The 17,316-nt window shown below is 40.2% G+C and overlaps 1 protein-coding gene across 2 annotated transcripts in view; it reads left to right on the plus strand.

Annotated features, from left to right (window-relative positions):
• OPHN1 (oligophrenin 1) overlaps positions 1–16,994 on the plus strand; it is a 507,398-nt gene extending 490,404 nt beyond the window's left edge. Inside the window, exons 21-26 of one of the 2 annotated variants that reach the window (XR_013997964.1) lie at positions 222–548; positions 9,156–9,321; positions 10,604–10,654; positions 14,708–14,749; positions 15,992–16,152; positions 16,717–16,782. Coding sequence is in view for 1 of the 2 variants with exons in the window: in XM_081125000.1 (XP_080981126.1) it covers positions 222–548; positions 9,156–9,321; positions 10,604–10,654; positions 14,708–14,741 (578 nt within the window). In the remaining variant the exon portion in view is untranslated. Of the gene's footprint in view, positions 1–221; positions 549–9,155; positions 9,322–10,603; positions 10,655–14,707; positions 14,750–15,991 lie in introns of both variants that reach the window. The other variant, XM_081125000.1, reaches the window with a different exon arrangement.
• Positions 16,995–17,316: the final 322 nt, after the last annotated feature.

Genomic DNA, 17,316 nt, shown 5'->3' on the forward strand with positions numbered 1-17,316 from the left:
AATACTCAGATCTTTATTTGAATTCCCTATCTGATGTAACTTGTGATTCCATATGAATTGGGATAGATAGAGACTGATTTTGTAAGATATTGTTGATTTGATCTACAATACTAACTTCTTTGAAAATGTGTACAATTTTTCAATACCATGTATGCATGTATAAAATGAAAAGGCGATAAAGGTTATCATTAACCTTCCCTCTTTGCACCAACTTTTCCTAGATGAAATTCAACATGTAACACCTAATGGCACTATCACCGACAATACAGAAGTCCCCAAACCACCACAATACCCCAACCTGTCTATTCAGAAGAGTGGGGAACCTGATCCTGGGAGGAAGTCCCCAAGCAGACTTGCTTCAGATAGCAAATTGGAGTCCTGCCCCGAGGTGGATGTGGGGAAACTGGTGTCTAGGCTGCAGGACGGAGGAGGGACCAAGGTTATACTGAAGGTCACTAATGGACCTGTGTCAGTTTCTGGGCCCACCAAGGCCCTCTCTTTCCACATAAAGAGACCAGCTCCTCGGCCCCTGGCTCATCACAAGGAGGGTAAGTACTTGGGAATCCCAAGGGAACCAGAACTGAACCCAACTACTTTGCACCTTGAGATCTTTCTGAAGTTGGAGATATTTAAGTAGGAATCTGTTCCATTTTACTACCACTAATATTGAAATGGTAAACAAGAACTTAAAAACCATTCACAATAATTGCTAGAATATAAGCTTCATGAGGACAGGGAATTTTAGCCTCTTTTATTTATCTCTATATCACAAGTGCTTAGAGCAATGCCTAACTGTCACAATAGTAGGCAGTCATTATTTTTGGAATAAATTAATAATTATATTATTTATTAAATATTATTATTGGTACTGTTGACATTTATTAGGTATCTGCTATGTGCCTGGCATTGTACTAGGTACTGACAGGCTCTTTTTGATCCTTGCAACCTTACTGTGAAGAATGTATTATTATTGTTCTCTTTTCTACTAGAAATCTGAGATTCCTAGTGGTAAGTAACTTGCCAAAGGCTACTAACTGGCAGAGCTGTGTTCTAAATCTTACCAAGGCTGATAGGCACCAAAGCCTATATTTTTTTAATAAGACACAAGTATCACTTTACCTTTTTATAAGAAGCTTTGAATCTGTGAACTATTGTTTTCTTATTCTTACTCTCCAGTTTTATAGAAATAGGGACAAAGGGGCACAACTTCTGCAAAACACCCAGCAATTCCACTTCTGGGAATTTATCTAAAGAAACCCAAAACACCAATCAGAAAGAATATATGTACCCCTATGTTCATTGTGGCATTATTTACAATAGCTAAGATCTGGAAACAGCCTAAGTGTCCATTGGTAGATGCGTGGATAAAAAAGCTGTGGTACATTTACACAATGGAATACTACTCTGTTGTAAAAAGAAAGAACATTTTACCCTTTGAGACAGCATGGGTGGACCTGGAGAGTATTATGCTCAGTGAACTAAGCCAGTCAGAGAATTATGAGTACCATATAATTTCACTCATATGTGGAATATAATGAACAGGCTGAACTAACAAGCAAAACAGAGACAGACTCATAGATAGAGAGCAGGATGACGACTCTGGTAGGGGGGAGGGCTGTTGGGGGTGGAAGGATTGAGCAAAATATAAAAAAAATGAAAAAGAACTCATGGAGCCCAGCCGGGCGTAGCTCAGCGGTTGAGCGTCGACCTAGGATCCAAGCGATCGGGGTTCGATTCCTGGTCAGGGCACATGCCCGGGTTGCGGGCTCGATCAATGACTCATCATTGATGTTTCTATCTCTTTCCCTCTCCTTTCCTCTCTCTGAAATCAATAAAGATATATTTTAAAAAAAAAAGAACTCATGGATATGGACAATATTGTGGTGATTGCGGGGATGGGGGGTGTGGGTGGAGGTGGAAGAGGGTATAGGGGGGATAACTGGTGATGGAAAGGAATAAAAGAAAAAAATTACAAATTCAGGATGTGGCTGGCTTCTGCAAATTTAATTGGCTACAACATGTGGAGACTCATGTAGGGATGTTGGGACTAATCCAGCAGGAGTTTGGGGAGAATATATGAAGACAGTATGGTAAAATAGAAAGAATATGGACTGACTTTGATAGCACATAGGCTTAGATCCAAACCCTGATTCTTTTACTTTCTAGCTAGATAACCTTCCGAAAATGTGCCTTATGTTTTATATTCTGTCCTGTTCCAAAAATGATTTAAGGCATTTCATAATATAGAAAAACATAAGAACTTAAAAATAGTAAGAATAATTTATTTAATAAACATGTTTATTGAGTACTTACCGTGTGTCTGGACCCATTCTAGGTCCTGAGGATATTAGAGTAAATAAGACACACAAAGTCCCTGCCTGCTTGAGGCTTATATCAGAGCTTAGCTAACTATGGCCTCAAATGGTTGTAAAAACTCAAAAGAAAAATAATATGTATTACACATGAAAGTTATATAAAAGTCAAATTTCCATGTCCATGGACATATGCCCCTTCATTTACATATTGCCTAGAGCTGCTTTTGCACTACAATAGCAGAATTGACTCGAGGCAGCAGAGACTCTGTGGCCTGCAAAGCCTAACTGTCTGATATTAACTGTCTGATACTTTACAGAAAAAGTTTGCTAACCTCTGCCTTAGATTCTAGAGTACAGGTAAGAAAAGTTGAGGCCAAGAGGGGGAAAATGTATAATAGTAGAAAGATGGAAAGAATGGAGTTAGTACACAAAATGTTTGCTGTGAATCCTTACACACTTGCTAGAGCATTTTAGCTCCAAACTTTCTCGAGAAAACAAAAAGGGGGGGGGGGAATCAATGGTTATATAATTCCAAGTTCTTCAGGTGACAACAACAAGCCCGTTGTTGAAATAAAGCACAACTCTTCTGCTTTTGAAGTCAGAGAATGTTTCTAAGAAGCATTTTTTCCCCATGGATTGTTGCATATAACAGCCTCAGTATGGGTTGATGACATGGTCTCAGGGCATAATCCAGTAAAAGCTATTCTGTGGGGGTCCCATAAGATTTTCCCTAAGTAATGACTATGCATTCTCTGGCTCAACACACTGAAGCATCCGTATGATTATAGTTGTTATTTAACCTTTTTGCACCTTGGTTTCCATGCCTATAAATGGGAAAAACAGCTCACTCCACAGAATTATTGCTAGGGTTAAAAATGAATAACAAAATATCTGACATAAATCAATATTCAAAATATGTTATTAATTCCCTCCCTTTGCCTTTCCCCTCTGTAAGACTTGTCTCTTCTGAAATAGCCAAGTAAGGCCAGACCTCTATGTAGACATCTGCTTCAATTTATAAGTCATATATTGACCTTCACATCAATCTGGTAGAGTTGTGTAACTTAGCTTACGTTCATCTCAGTAAAGTTTGTTTTGCCTGTCACCAAGCCTTAAGGTCAGCCAGATCCTATCAACTCAGAACACCAGTAACTTATCCCTCCCTATCACTTCTGCCTTCACCATCTTCTGCTGCAAAGTTAAATCCCAGCTGCATTCCCCTCTTTCACTTCCTCCACAGGCCTGCCCCATGCTGCTGGTGGCCACTGCTCTAATCTAATGGTTTCAGTTAATGAAAATACTGATCTGACTGTCCAGTGTAAGCCCGACTATCTAAATTTCTGCCACAGCATTGCCTGGCTTTGCTTTCTGCCTCAGGCTAGTGTGATGCAGCTTTTTTCAAAGCCACATGCTTCCAGCCTTGGCTACAGAAAACATAACTGAGGTAGTAGTTCTAGCCTTGGTAGAAAATTAAACCTCTGTTGTTGCCTCTTTGGACCTTGCCCACTCCCACCTCCTACTTTCTCCCTTCCTAACATTTTGGCTACCACTCCAGTGATAGGTCCCAAGAATGAGAGCAGATAGCAATTAAGCCAAAGCTGCAAAAAGCTCTGACTCTGAGGTATAAATGATGGTTGTTAGTCCCAGTTGTTAGGCCAACAGTGTGAATGGCAGTGTAAGAGGGAGAGAGCTGTCACCTCAGCAGACCCACTCTACACCTTGCAGTTGTCACTCCACTTCACCTGTGTTGCTCAGAGCTTTGCCTATCATACTGAGAGTCAGTGTACAGGCCTCATTGCTTTAGTGATCCAATATGCCACTGTCCTGTCCCCTACCTTCACCCCTTGCATTGATCCAACATTCAAGTGGACTTGATAGTCTCCAAATTTTTTCTTAGCAATTAAAAATAGCAAATGCAAGGTGCGTGTTAAATTGCTTTGTTCCATGGAAGTCAACTTTATGAGAAGATCGATATTGTTTGCTGATATAATTTTCTCAAGGGCCCTTTTCTATTCCAGACGTCGAACTGGATACTTTCTCTTCTGTTGTATCTAGTCATTGTGATAGGCCTATGAGATAGGTTTTGTTCTCCCCATTTCATAGATGGAGAAACTGAGACCCAGATAAGTGAAATAAATTGCCCAGACACCTAGTTTGTAAGATGTAGAGATGAGGCTTGAACCTAGACTTCCTGGGTACCACATTCTTATTTCATAAGCAGCTTTAGCTACCCTTTCTGTTTTCTAAGAACCATTCATTTGAGGGAAGCAAAATTATACAAGCCCAATTTCCTTCTTTCCGTTGATGTTACTGCCTGTTACCAGGCCTGGCTTTGGAAAGGGTATTTGTGTAGCTTCTACAGTGGGACTTTGGGCTTTCCTTTGGGGAATGGAAGGGCAAGACATTTACTTGCATGTATTTGCTTATTTATTCAAACATAGTACTATGCAATGGGACAGACGAAGATTAAAGTTCATGGTCCCTGCCTTCCAAAGGTTCATGGTGAGGCTGGCATGTAATCAGTCAGTCCCAGTCCATTGTGATCCATGTTCTAGTGGGGGTGAGAAAAAATTCCGGTAGGAGAATGAGGCAAGGAGCCCTTCACTCTGTCTGAGGTAAAAATGGGGAATATATTCATGCTGGGACCCTATACCATGTGAGTTTGGGGGCCCTTAGCTCTTTACCTCTGTCTTATGGGAGAGAAAAGAGCTAAGAAGGGGATTCTGATGGCATGCTCTTGGGCTTGGAGAAATAGTGCTGTAAGGCCTTGCTCAGCCACAGGGCCATCAGTTCTCCAGTGGGATGACTAATGTTATGAGTGGCATTTTCATCTTCTCTAAAAGTATTAGGAATAGACTGGCTCTTACAGTAATGGCCTATGCTGGCCATTATCCAAATTTTCTTATTTGGACTCATTATGCTTTAATTATCTACTGTGTTTGGTTTTCATTCTCTGCCTTCCCTGGAGCCTAACTCTAGATTGATCCAAAAGGATCATTATTGACTAAAGCAGATAAGAGGCTTTTAGGTGAGTATGGGGCAGTATCATAGAAAGAAAGATATAATTCTAGAAGATGAGGAATCTACATGAGGGAACAATCTTCCCTTACTCTGTGCCCTTGGGTTGGATGTAGATGGATATAAGGAAAAGTGGAAGAAAGTTGGTTAAGGTTGAAGACTGATAGCCTAAGAAATCTATGAATCCTAAGATTTTTTGGTTATAGTCATTTGACAGAGAATGGGGAGGGGGAGAACAGGTCGAGCTGGAGAGAGAAGTCAAATTTGTAGTAAAAGTCAGGTTGTGGACCAAGGTTGAAAAGAAATTAATAGGAAGTATAGTTTGGTAGAAAGACCATAGGCTCAAAGGCTTAGTGGAATCTTGGATGCTACTTAGGCTCCAGAGTCTCCCAGATTTGTGTTTGAATCCTGCCTCATCCTAGGTGTGGGACATCGGACAAGCCACAATCTCTATGAGCCTTAGTTTTCTCATGTGTAAAATGGAGATAATAATTATGCCCATAGGGTTTCTGTAACAATGAAATATCTGTGTGCTTGACATATAATGTATATTCAGTAAAGTGGCAGCAGTTGTTTTGCTTTTATAAGAGTCTGATTACTAACTACATGGTCTTAGTTAGGTAAACATCACTTCTTTGAGTCAGTTTTCTCAACTGTAAGTGGGGACAGTGCCTACATTGCAGGCAGGGTTTTTTGTGAAGTTAATTAAATTAGGTATACAAGGCATCTGGTAATATAAGAGAAGTTCAAAAAATGATAGTGCTATTTGGTGGGTAACAACCTCCCAGGAAATGGCAGGCATGGAAGATGGTAGATGTATAATCGTTCGTATTTTGGAGCCTATGAGACAAGCCTCAGGCTTCAAATATGGATGCCAAAAAAGAGCTCAGAACTACTCTTTCCACCCTCAACTTGTCTCTGACCATGCTGAAAACACCGAGAAAGAGGAGAACCATTGTTGAGGGGAAGAGGCAAGGAAGGATTCTTAGCCCTCCCTCAAGGTCCAGCTCAGGTCCTATTCCTTCCACGAAGCCTTCTGACAATCCTACCCCAGGGTATTCTCCCTTACCTTACTTCTTTTTGGCACCCAAGTTTGGCCCTCTAATGTGGATGCTGAGTTACAGTATTCACACATTTCCCATGAGTGTGACTTCATACTCCAATTCAGTTTTAAGCCTCTAGAGGGTGAAGTCTATGTTAGATCATTTGTGTGCATTTCTTATGAGAACATAAGGTTGGGCATAAAAGCCCCCAAGCAATATCCATTGCTTGAATACTTTTGAATATATTGAATACTTTTCAATTTAAGTTTCAGAATAACCCTGAAATTTGGGTATATCATGTTTGTATGTATCACAGATGGCACAAGTGGGGACTTAAAAAGGGAAAGCTTTTTTCATTGTCCTTTTAATGGGCAGAACTACATTTTTCTTTACTCAATAAATATTTCTTAAATACCAGTTGCATGCAAAGCAATTTACTTGGGCCTCTGGTGAATACAGAGATGAATCCTACCTCAAACAAAGCAAGTGTTCAGTAAAAAGGTAGATAAAATTTTACCAGTTATTTTATTACCATTACCACTATTGTTATTATTACTACTAATTAAAAAAACAGCAGGCACTGGGAAGAACAGTGGCTGCAGATACAGGACATAGGGGTATCAATCATCACTCTACCACTTACCTATGTGATTGTGGGTGAGTCAGTTCACCTTTCTAAACCTCAGTTTCCTTCTTTGTAAAATGGAGACAATAAGTAAGATCCATCTGTTCTTTCTTTCCAAGTTTATTGTGAACATCAAATAGTTTTCTGGGAGAGTGCTTTGAGTGGTATAAAGTGTGCTAAAAAAATCAGATTACTATTATTATTTGGGTCATTTTTTTCTTCAGTGTACTCAGCCTGGTGCTAAGAGGAATGGCATGTCCAGAAATGTAAGACACAGTCTAGTTGGGGAGACAGAATTAATATGTGTGTACATGAATAGTATCTGTTTCATTCTTCCACTAGAGCACCAATCACACTGTATTATTATTATTTCTTTTCATATCTGTCTCCCTCATTAGAATGGCTAGCTGGAGGAACTAAAAAACCCATATGGTAATATATAAGCACTTCATGAGTGTTTACATGGATGGGAATTAGCTATGCCAGCTGGAGTGTTCAGAGAGGTAAGATTTGAGCTGAGCATTGAGGAATGGTTACAATACAGTTAAGACATGAGAATAGGGGCATATATCAAAAAAGAAGCAGGACAGAGTCTAACACTTACTTACCCCTGCTGTATGCTAGGCATTCTCTATAGGTTATCTAATTTAGTCCTTACAATCACCTTGTGAGGAGGGGTTATTATACCTATTTCCCAGGTGAAAAAATTGATAGTCAGAGGTAAGTAACTGCCCAGGGTCACAGAGCTTGGAAGTAGCAGAACATGGCCTCAAAGACAGGTCTACCCAACTCTTGACTCTCTGTACTTTTCACTATACCATACTGTCTCACCTAGAAGTAAGAGTCAAGAGCTTGCTTTGATAGGATAGTGAGGAGACCAATTTGACTAGAGTGGAGCTGGTAGTTATAGTCCAGAATTAGTGCCTGGGATGATAATTTGGAACCAATTCATAGAGGGCCTTGAATTTATGTTAAGGAGTTTGAACTTTATTCTGTACATAGCCACTGGGAAGATCTTTAAGGAGGAGAAAAACAGTGTAAAAATACTTAGGGTAAATCTTACAGCAGTATTATATGGATTAAAGTTAATATTTTTTACATTTACCTTAAAATTTTTATACAAGAAAGCTTTATGAATGTCAAGATCTACTAACACCCTTGCATAGTTATACATGTGCCTGTTTCCATACTGTGTTCATCTGGCCATTACCACTTTTTGTGGACCTTTTTTCACTTATATTATTTTATATACATATATTTTTTGACCTGTCCCAAGTCCTTGTCAGTTCATACTTAACACGTATTGGTTAAATGCTTGTAAGAATTGACTCAGTTGCTTAACCTTTGTGGTTGGGTCTGACATTTTGCTGTTAAGAAGCATGTATTATGCCCATTGTATTTTGTTTTTTTAAATTTCTTTTCTTTTGGGTTAAATTCCTTTGGATCTTATCCCCAAAGTGGATCAACTGGATCACTGAGTATGAACTGCCTCATATGTGTGATTTTGCATTTCATCCACACTGTTGCAGAATTCTTGATGGCTATCTAGATAGAACAAGCCCAATGTACAGTGCCACCAACAATGTGTGAGTGCATTCATTTCACCATATTCTTTCCAGAAATGTCTTATAAAATTATGTATATTTATTTTATACTGACTGACCTGGATACTGGAGACTGAGAGGCAGGAAAGCAGTGTAGGAGACTGCTACAATAGTCAAGGCCTAAGTGACAAAGGTTTGAATTTTGGTGGTGGTGAATTTAACAAATTCAGATTCATCATCAAACATTGACTAAGCACCTACTATGTGCCAGGCACTGTACTAAACATATTAATGCCTAATTAAAATATCTCAATATCTTGGTAAAATACTGTATTATTCGTCTTGATTATATAGATAAGGAAACTGAGACTCAGCAAATTGATGTGACATACCCTACGTTACACAAATGTGAACTTCAGAGCTGGTGTTCAAACATAGACTTTCTGAAGGGGTAACTGCTGGAAGAATTATTTTAAAAAATACAAAACTCCAGAGTTGTTAGTGACCAAAGAGAAATGGGTGCCAAGGGAAGTGGCCTAGATAACTCTGATATTGTGTAGTTTTCCATTTGGCTAACCATCAAGGTTCTTGATGTTGTTTTCTCTTGCAGGAGACTCTGACAGTTTCAGCAAAGTGCAGCCTCCAGGAGAAAAGCCAACCATCATCCGTCCCCCAGTGAGGCCTCCAGACCCTTTCTGCCGGATAGCTACTCCTCAGAAAACAGAACCAAAGCCAGATATTGTAGCTGGCAATGCAGGGGAAATCCCGTCATCCATGTAAGTAGAGTTATTCCTTATCCTTGACCTAAGGCCCATCTTAGGCCACCAGGAATGCTTTCAGGATTACCATTATGGCTTTGAAGGGTGTACAGTGCACAGTCCTGGGCATCATTCACTTCGTAGTCTATGGGAACGTACAGACCAGTCCTGTTCAGAGTGTTCTACTCAACATTGAAGGCTGAGAGATTTCTCCAAAGCTGATGAGTTCGAACTTTAGTACCTAATAGGAGACCCATTGTTTCTGGCTATATTGATCTCTGAAGGGTGATAAGATTACCTTCTGTTTTCATGCTCACTTGGCTCTGGAATTTTTCTTTTTTCTTGTTATTACTACTGGTTTTAAAAGTAATTTAATGAACAAATTCATTCACTCTAATTGTGCTTTGAGGCTTTTTTTTTTTTTTTTTAAAGCAAGTGTATGCCTTTTTAAAATTCCAAAATGACTCAGATCCTCCAGAGAGCCTGAGCTGATGTCCCACACACCTTCCTAAGGCTGGACTGCAAACCAAGAAGCCAGAGATAAAGCTGTTACACTGGGACAGTTCTCAGGGACTGGCCTTGTTTGGCCACAGTCAAACTGGCTGTCTTCTCCTCAGTCACTGCCTGGGACTCCTCTCATTATAGTTCCTACTGGTTTTTACTTTTTCTGTGTCTCTTGTTTTCCATAATTGTAAAATGGGGCAAATCTTTATTTTATTTATTTATTTTTCATTGGTTTTAAAGAGAGAGGAAAAGAGAGAGAGAAGCACTGATGTGAGAGAGAAACATCGCTGCCTCCTGCATGCCCCCTACTGGGGATGCAGCTTGCAACCCAGGCATGTGCCTTGACCGGGAATAAAACTGGCGACCTTTGGTTCATGGGATGATGCTCAACCAACTGAGCCACATCGTCCAGGGCATAGGGCAAGTTTTTAAAAAGCTTCAGTCATTTTGACCAATTAGCTAAGTGTATTTCATAATGCCAAAAATTATACTTTGAAACCTAGGACTGTTTTCACTTATTTCTTCCAAGAATAACCTGAATGAGCAACATACTTAGACCATTCTGAACCAACAGGGAGCAAAGGTATCAACCATAGCCTTGAGAGTGCCTATGGTCTCTGAGCCATTTCACATTCTGATACTTGGTTTTCTCCTCAGACCCAGATCCTTTGCAAGCTAAGGCAGAGCCTGGCATTCATGGCCCATCTGATTTATATTTTCTTGTTCTTACATTGGACATTGGTTCTCACACAAATTCCAAAGCAACTCATAGGACTTGGTTGGCTTCTGTTTACAGGGTGGCTTCCAGGACCAGGTTCTTTGAAACAGCTTCCCGGAAAACAGGAAGGTAAGAAAAACAATATCACTTTTTAATAGATGTATCAGAAATATTTCATTTGCTCTTTTATATTCTCTTTTTTATTTCCCTGTATCTGTTTTTTGTCTCTCTGTGTTGTCCCTTTCTTTCCACAACTCTGTCTCTGTCTCTCACCCTGTGTTTCTATCTTTTTTCCTCTACCTGTTAGTCTCTTTGTCTTTTGTCATTCTATTTGTTTCTCTTACACTGTTTCTTTTGGTGTCTCTGTCATTCTCAGTCTCTTTCTGTCTCTCCTTGTGTTTTTCTACTTATCTCTGTTTCTGCCTTTGTCCCTCTGTTTCACTCTGTTTCATTCTTTTTCTCTCTCCCCTTGTCTCTCTTTCTTTACCTGTTTCTGTATGTTTTCTGTCTCTCTCCCCATGTCTCTCTTTCTTTACCTGTATCTTTGCCTCTCTGCATTTCTATCCCTTTCTCTTTCTGCTTTTCTCTCCCTCTCTCTCTTTCTCCCTCCCTCTCTGTGTCTCCCTCCCTCTCTCTCTCCCTCCCTCTCTCTCTCCCTCCCTCTCTCCCTCTCTCTCTCTCTCTCTCTCTCTCTCTCTCTCTCTCTCTCTCACACACACACACACACACACACACACACACACACACACACACACAGTAATCACATGCCAAGTTGTATTACAAAAACTTTGCACTCAGTGTAGGTCTTATTTTTTGTTAGTTTACTTATTTAGAACCTATTATATTCTTAAGGGGCAGCTCACAAGAATATATAGAATGCAACACTCTAATATAAACTGTGTTAGAATAAGCATAGCCCTCATTTCAGAGGTAAACATTCTATTTAAGTTGTTGTTCTAAAAATAGCTGCACATATAAATCACCTTGGAAAATTTGAAGGAAAAAAACAAACACAAAAATCCTGCCTTCCACTCTAGACACACTAAAACAGAATCTCTAAGAGTAGGGCCTGAGAATCTGTTTTGTTTTATTTCCTCCTTCTCTCTCTTTCTCTCTCCCACCTTTCCCTTCTTCCTTTATCTTAAGTGCTGATACAGACTGTCTAAGACCTGGCATTTGGGACTGTCTTGACCAGAACAGCCTTCAGGGACTCTTTTGTGAATGTGCTTCATGTTGCTTATGAGAAAGTTTGAAATTGTGCTTCTGGATGGGTAACAGGAGTATAACTCTTGTAGGTGGTTAGTTAAAAGCAGAACAATGTGCCTTTACCAGCAGTGAAATGAGGTAGGTTAGACATCATCTAGTCAAAACTGTGGGAGCTGCCTCACCAGAACATGATTCTCCACAGCAGGTCACCCTAGTTCTGCTTAGCAGACACTCACAAGGAACCCTGGGCTAGGCCAAATTCTCCTTAGGTAATAATTTACCATTTATTCTATTATAATGAATAAAAATGAGGTTAAAACCCCAGATTTCTCTTACTGATAGAATGAAAATAAAGTTTTCACCTAGAACATTTTTGAAGCAGGCCTAATAAAATGTTTACCTTGAGGGAAGAAAAGGAAAACAGATAAAGAGAGAGGGAGAAGGAGAGGGAGAGGGAGAGGGAGAGGGGGAGGGAGAGGGAGAGGGAGAGGGAGAGGGAAAGGGAAAGGGAAAGGGAAAGGGAAAGGGAAAGGGAAAGGGAAAGGGAAAGGGAAAGGGAAAGGGAAAGGGAAAGGGAAAGGGAAAGGGAAAGGGAAAGGGAAAGGGAAAGGGAAAGGGAAAGGGAGGGAGGGGAAGAGAGGGAAGGGGAGAAAGAGAGAGAGAGTTTAATACTCTTAATAAAGTACTCACATATGAACAGGACTACTTCCTACTTCTTGGTGGTCCTTTCTCCCTCTTTAGAATAAGCCATATGAGAAATAAATACCAAGGAAATAGAGTGAAGTAAACTAGAATTTGCATAATGAACTGGGCACATCTGTAGGAAAGCTTTTTAGAAGAGGTAATATCTGATCTGGGATTTAAAAGATAAATAGAAACACCAAAAAAATGTGAGGGATTGGTTTGTAGCCTTGGACAGAGAACCAAGACATTGAGAAGGAATATGTAAGAGGAGTGAACATAGTCCAATAGAATCCTTAACGAAGACTGACTTCCCATGCGGAAACTATAGCTAAACAGGTGTTGAGAGCATGGAAATATTGGTAACTACTGCCAGGACTTTGGCAGCTAGTGGTCAGGAAAGTCTTGGACCAACTACAACATAAGGTGGCACTTTAGGCTGGAGCACCATTCTGCCTACCTTATGTCTAGGCCTCTGGAACCTAGATTAAATCTTTTTCTCTAGATTCCATCTTGGTAGGAGTGTATATAAGACCAAAGTGGGTACACCTATTCTTCAGTATGCCATCAGCCACCATCCTAGGTACCCACATGTTTCTCCCACTCAGCATTTACATCGGAAACCACCCCTTCTGTATAGGCCCCCACATTTTAACCACCACCTGTATCATTGAAACTTCATGCTGGCTACTGGTCAAGATCCTCAGACTAGCCAGTTAATCCCATCTATGAACATTGTTGCCAAGCTCTTCTCTCATCTCTAATGAAAATTATGATCTGTTTAACTTTTGTTCTGCCCCTTTTTGCTTCTAATTTGTACACCTGACATTTGAATGACTTCACTCCTTCATTCATCTCCCTTTCACAACAATTTTTAAAAAATAAAACAAGGGAAAAGAGAGGTGGTTCATCGAGAATGGGGGTGGGGGAAGACATTTCAGTAACACAGGTTAAGGAAGTGATTAGTGTCCCACTTTGGCTAGAATGTGGAGGTGAGAAGAGGGAAGCTTAGCTGGAGGTGAGTCCAGGAAGAGGGATTGGGGCCAGATTATAAAGGCCCTGTACAACATACTAAGGAGTTTGGTCTTTATACTGTAGTCCATTGGGAGTTATGGAAGACTTTTAAGCATGATAATGCATATTCAGAGTTGTTTGAGTTGTAAGAACAATAATTCTGTTGGTGATGGGGAGTTTAGATGGGAAAATAAAGACTGGAGTGACCAATTAGGAGGCTAATCATCCTGACAAGAGTTGATAAGGCTCTGACCTCTGGCATTGCCAGTAGGAATAAAATGGAAGGAGAGGTTTGAGATAGATTCACTTAAGACCTTGTTGACTTTTCAAACATGTAACATGGAGGATTAAGAGAGGAAAACCTAACCTTGGGTAATTAAGTAGATGGTAACAATAATTAATCATGGAGGAACAAGTCTTGTGGAAAAGTTGTTCTGCTCAACTTTGGACACTGTTTTTGAAGTCCCTATGGGACATCCAGATGAAGATGTTCACTAGGTAACTGCAACATAAACTAGTAGTTGGGGCTGGACCTACAAAGATTTAGTGTAGAACTTTTGAGTATAGCTATTAGACTTCATGAGGGCATTCACATATACCAAAATGTGAATAGTAGCTCTTTTGGGGGGCAGAATCCTTAGTATTTGGTGGTGATTGAAAGCATGGATGGGAATATGACCACTCAGGAAGTAAGTGTAAATAGACTTACGAGAGAGAAAAGAAAAAAATAATGCTGAGGATATAGCCCTGGGACCAGCTGTTGCCTGGACTATCTTGGCCACCCTATATGGGGGTTTGACTCTGTAGGATTGTCTTTTCCCTCCATCTGTCTTTAGACAAAGCTAATTTAGGACTGATCTGAGCACATGAAGAGGCCAGGCAAGGCTGAGTTGGTCTTCACATCAATGGAGGATTCATGTTTTGCATGGCATTTGCCCTCCTTCCTTGCCCGTCTTCCTATTAGAGATAATTACAGAATACAGTATTTGGTCTTGGGCCACTTTCTCTGGGCTCCCATAGCCTTCCACAGTCTTGCATTCAAGGCCTGGCACATAAAATGTTTTTGTGTCTGGGAGACTGGCCTCTCTAAAGCTGCCAGAGAGGTAGCTCAACCTATAAGCATGGAGCTGAATGCTTTGAAAAATATGGATGGAATCACTCCCCCATTTTTAAAATATCCACATTGACACTGGCACATAATGACCACCCTTACCCTTGCTTTACCTTTCCGATTATGATTTCTAGAGTCTTAGTGAAATGTCTTTCTTCTTTTACCCACAGTTCTCAAGGCAGACTTCCTGGAGATGAGAGTTGAAGACTCAGGTATGTAGTCTCCCACACTGATTAGAGAATCTTGTTACACATAAGCCTTCCTTATAGGATCTGAGTTTCTGAGGATTGGAATACTGTGTTGGTTCAGAGGGTGGAAACTTACCTTCATGCCTCAATTCATTACCCTATAATTACATGACCCTTAAACTTACTGCCTTCTAATTCTGAGATTCTCTGTGTTTTTAAGCCTCTTTCTTTTCCTTCTCCCCCAGCAAAACTACAGTGTAGTTTTACAAATTGCCTTTGAATCCAGTTTGTTAGGAATCCTAGACTGTGACATTTTGGGCAAATACATTTCATTCTCTGAGCCTCAGTTTCTCTATCTGTAAAATGAAAAAGTTGGAACCTTCTAACTCTGGCATTCTTTGGGTCTATAAGATGATCAGTAACCTCTCTTGGCATTATAGCAGGTACCAAGAGTCCATCTTTGTATCTGTAATAAGACTTCATTCCTTCAGACCAAATCACTATTTCAGTGTTACCCCCCTGAAACTTCCTTGGTCCTTTAAATTTGTCAGACATAAGGCACTTTCACATTCATTAGCTCATTTGATCCATATCAAATGCCAGATATAGAGAGGATAATGTGTATTTTAACTCAACAAATAAAGGAACTGAGGTTCAGAGGGGATAGGTAATTTGCCAAAGTCAACAGGAGCCATGGAGATCATGGAAATTTCTTTATCTGGGAGTTCTGATTGTTTGACTATCAGATTGCTGGCATAACATGAACCAATATACACATAAATGAGATCCAGGTGTCTGGAGCAGAACTTTCCATGTGTTCCTCAAGCTTCCTTTTCTTTTTTATCACTGCTAGTCCTCAGAGATGCAGAGCTTGATAAGCTTTATCCTTATCAGCCCTCATGGAGGTGAAGTCCCAATAAAAGGAAGTTTGTAATTTTAGTGCTATAAGTGCTATAAAGGCAGTGGCCATGTTACGGTGGGTTGGGGGATAATCTCAGAGGTATCAGGCTTCTGCATCCCTGTAGACTTTTTGGGGATTAGAGTTGAGGCCTAAGGTACACAGTTTCTATTCCTGAATATAAGACTGTCTTAGGCCCTGTTTCATGGGATCAGAATTATAAGGGCCTTTTCCTAGCTAGGCCCTATTAATCAGAAGGTTAGCTACCAATTGTATGCTTAGCTAACTATCAAGAGAGGCCCCACTGCTCAGTGGCTAAGTGCTTGACCAGTCCTAGCTAATTCCCTATTCTCTTCTTTCCCTTTCAGGTTTTAAAAGCTTTGGCCTCAGAAGACCCTGTTCAGGTTCTGGAAGGGTCTTCTTCAAACCCTGTGTGCTGAGTCATTTTGTGCTGAAGAGCAGCTCCTTCCTGGCCCTGCACCTTCAGGCTCTGGGATCCTATATATAGGAGACACATGTCCTAGAACAGGTTTATTTCTCCTTTTTATTCTGTCTTTATCCCCTCAGAAGGTCTATCTTGAGCTCCTGTAAGACTGTGAATGGCTGAACTCCCTCAAGCCAGACTCTGCATAAACCAAGCTATCCACTGACCAGAGCTCAGTTTTCAACTCTTCTCTGAACTTCCTGCCTCCTCAAAAGGACATCAAACTCTGAAAGATTTGGGGCTAACCACTGATCTCAAAGGTTTCACCCTGAATTAAAAGCTGCTTGGGTTGGGGCCATTGCTTACCTTGGAAGCAGGGGAGTAGGAACGTTTGCTAAACGTTAGAGAATCATAACATGTATCTTACTGATGATATGGACCCTGGTGCCAGGTTGGAGCTCTGGCACTGCAATATATAGCCAAGAACCTGCCTGCTCCTGTGGGTCCAGACAGCTTGGGTGATGCCTGCCACAAATCCTCCATGTGGACCCAGGAAGGTGGCCTTCCTGCTCTTGCATATAGCCGCTTAGGACATATCCATAAAACACGTTTTGCATGTCAAAGCCTAGTTCTGTTTGAATTATTCTTCTGCCTGTTTTGTCCTGGCAGCTTCCTTTCCAAGCAATCAGGAAAGAAAAAGAAAAAGAAAGAAAGAAGAAAGAAGAAAGAAGAAAGAAGAAAGAAGAAAGAAGAAGAAAGAAAGAAAGAAAGAAAGAAAGAAAGAAAGAAAGAAAGAAAGAAAGAAAGAAAGAAAGAAAGAAAGAAAGAAAGAAAGAAAGAAAGAGAAGGAAGGGAAGGAAGGAAGGAAGGAAGGAAGGAAGGAAGGAAGGAAGGAAGGAAGGAAGGAAGGAAGGAAGGAAGGAAGGAAGGAAGGAAGGAAGGAAGGAGAAGAAAGAAAGAAAGAAAGAAGAAAGAAAAAGAAAGAGAAAGAAAGAAAGAAAGAAAGAAAGAAAGAAAGAAAGAAAGAAGAAAGAAAGAAGAAAAAGAAAGAAAGAAAGAAAGAAAGAAGAAAGAAACAAAAAAAAGAAAGAAGAAAGAAAGAAGAAAGAAAGAAAGAAAGAGAAAGAAAGAAAGAAAGAAAGAAAGAAAGAAAGAAAGAAAGAAAGAAAGAAAGAAAGAAAGAAAGAAAGAAAGAAAGAAGAAAGGAGAAAGAAAGAAAGAAAAGAAAGAAAAGAAAAGAAAGAAAAGCTGAAAACAGTTCTATAAAGA

The sequence above is a fragment of the Miniopterus schreibersii genome (assembly GCF_964146895.1).
Source record: "Miniopterus schreibersii genome assembly, chromosome: X".
Classification (NCBI taxonomy): Eukaryota; Metazoa; Chordata; class Mammalia; order Chiroptera; family Miniopteridae; genus Miniopterus; species Miniopterus schreibersii.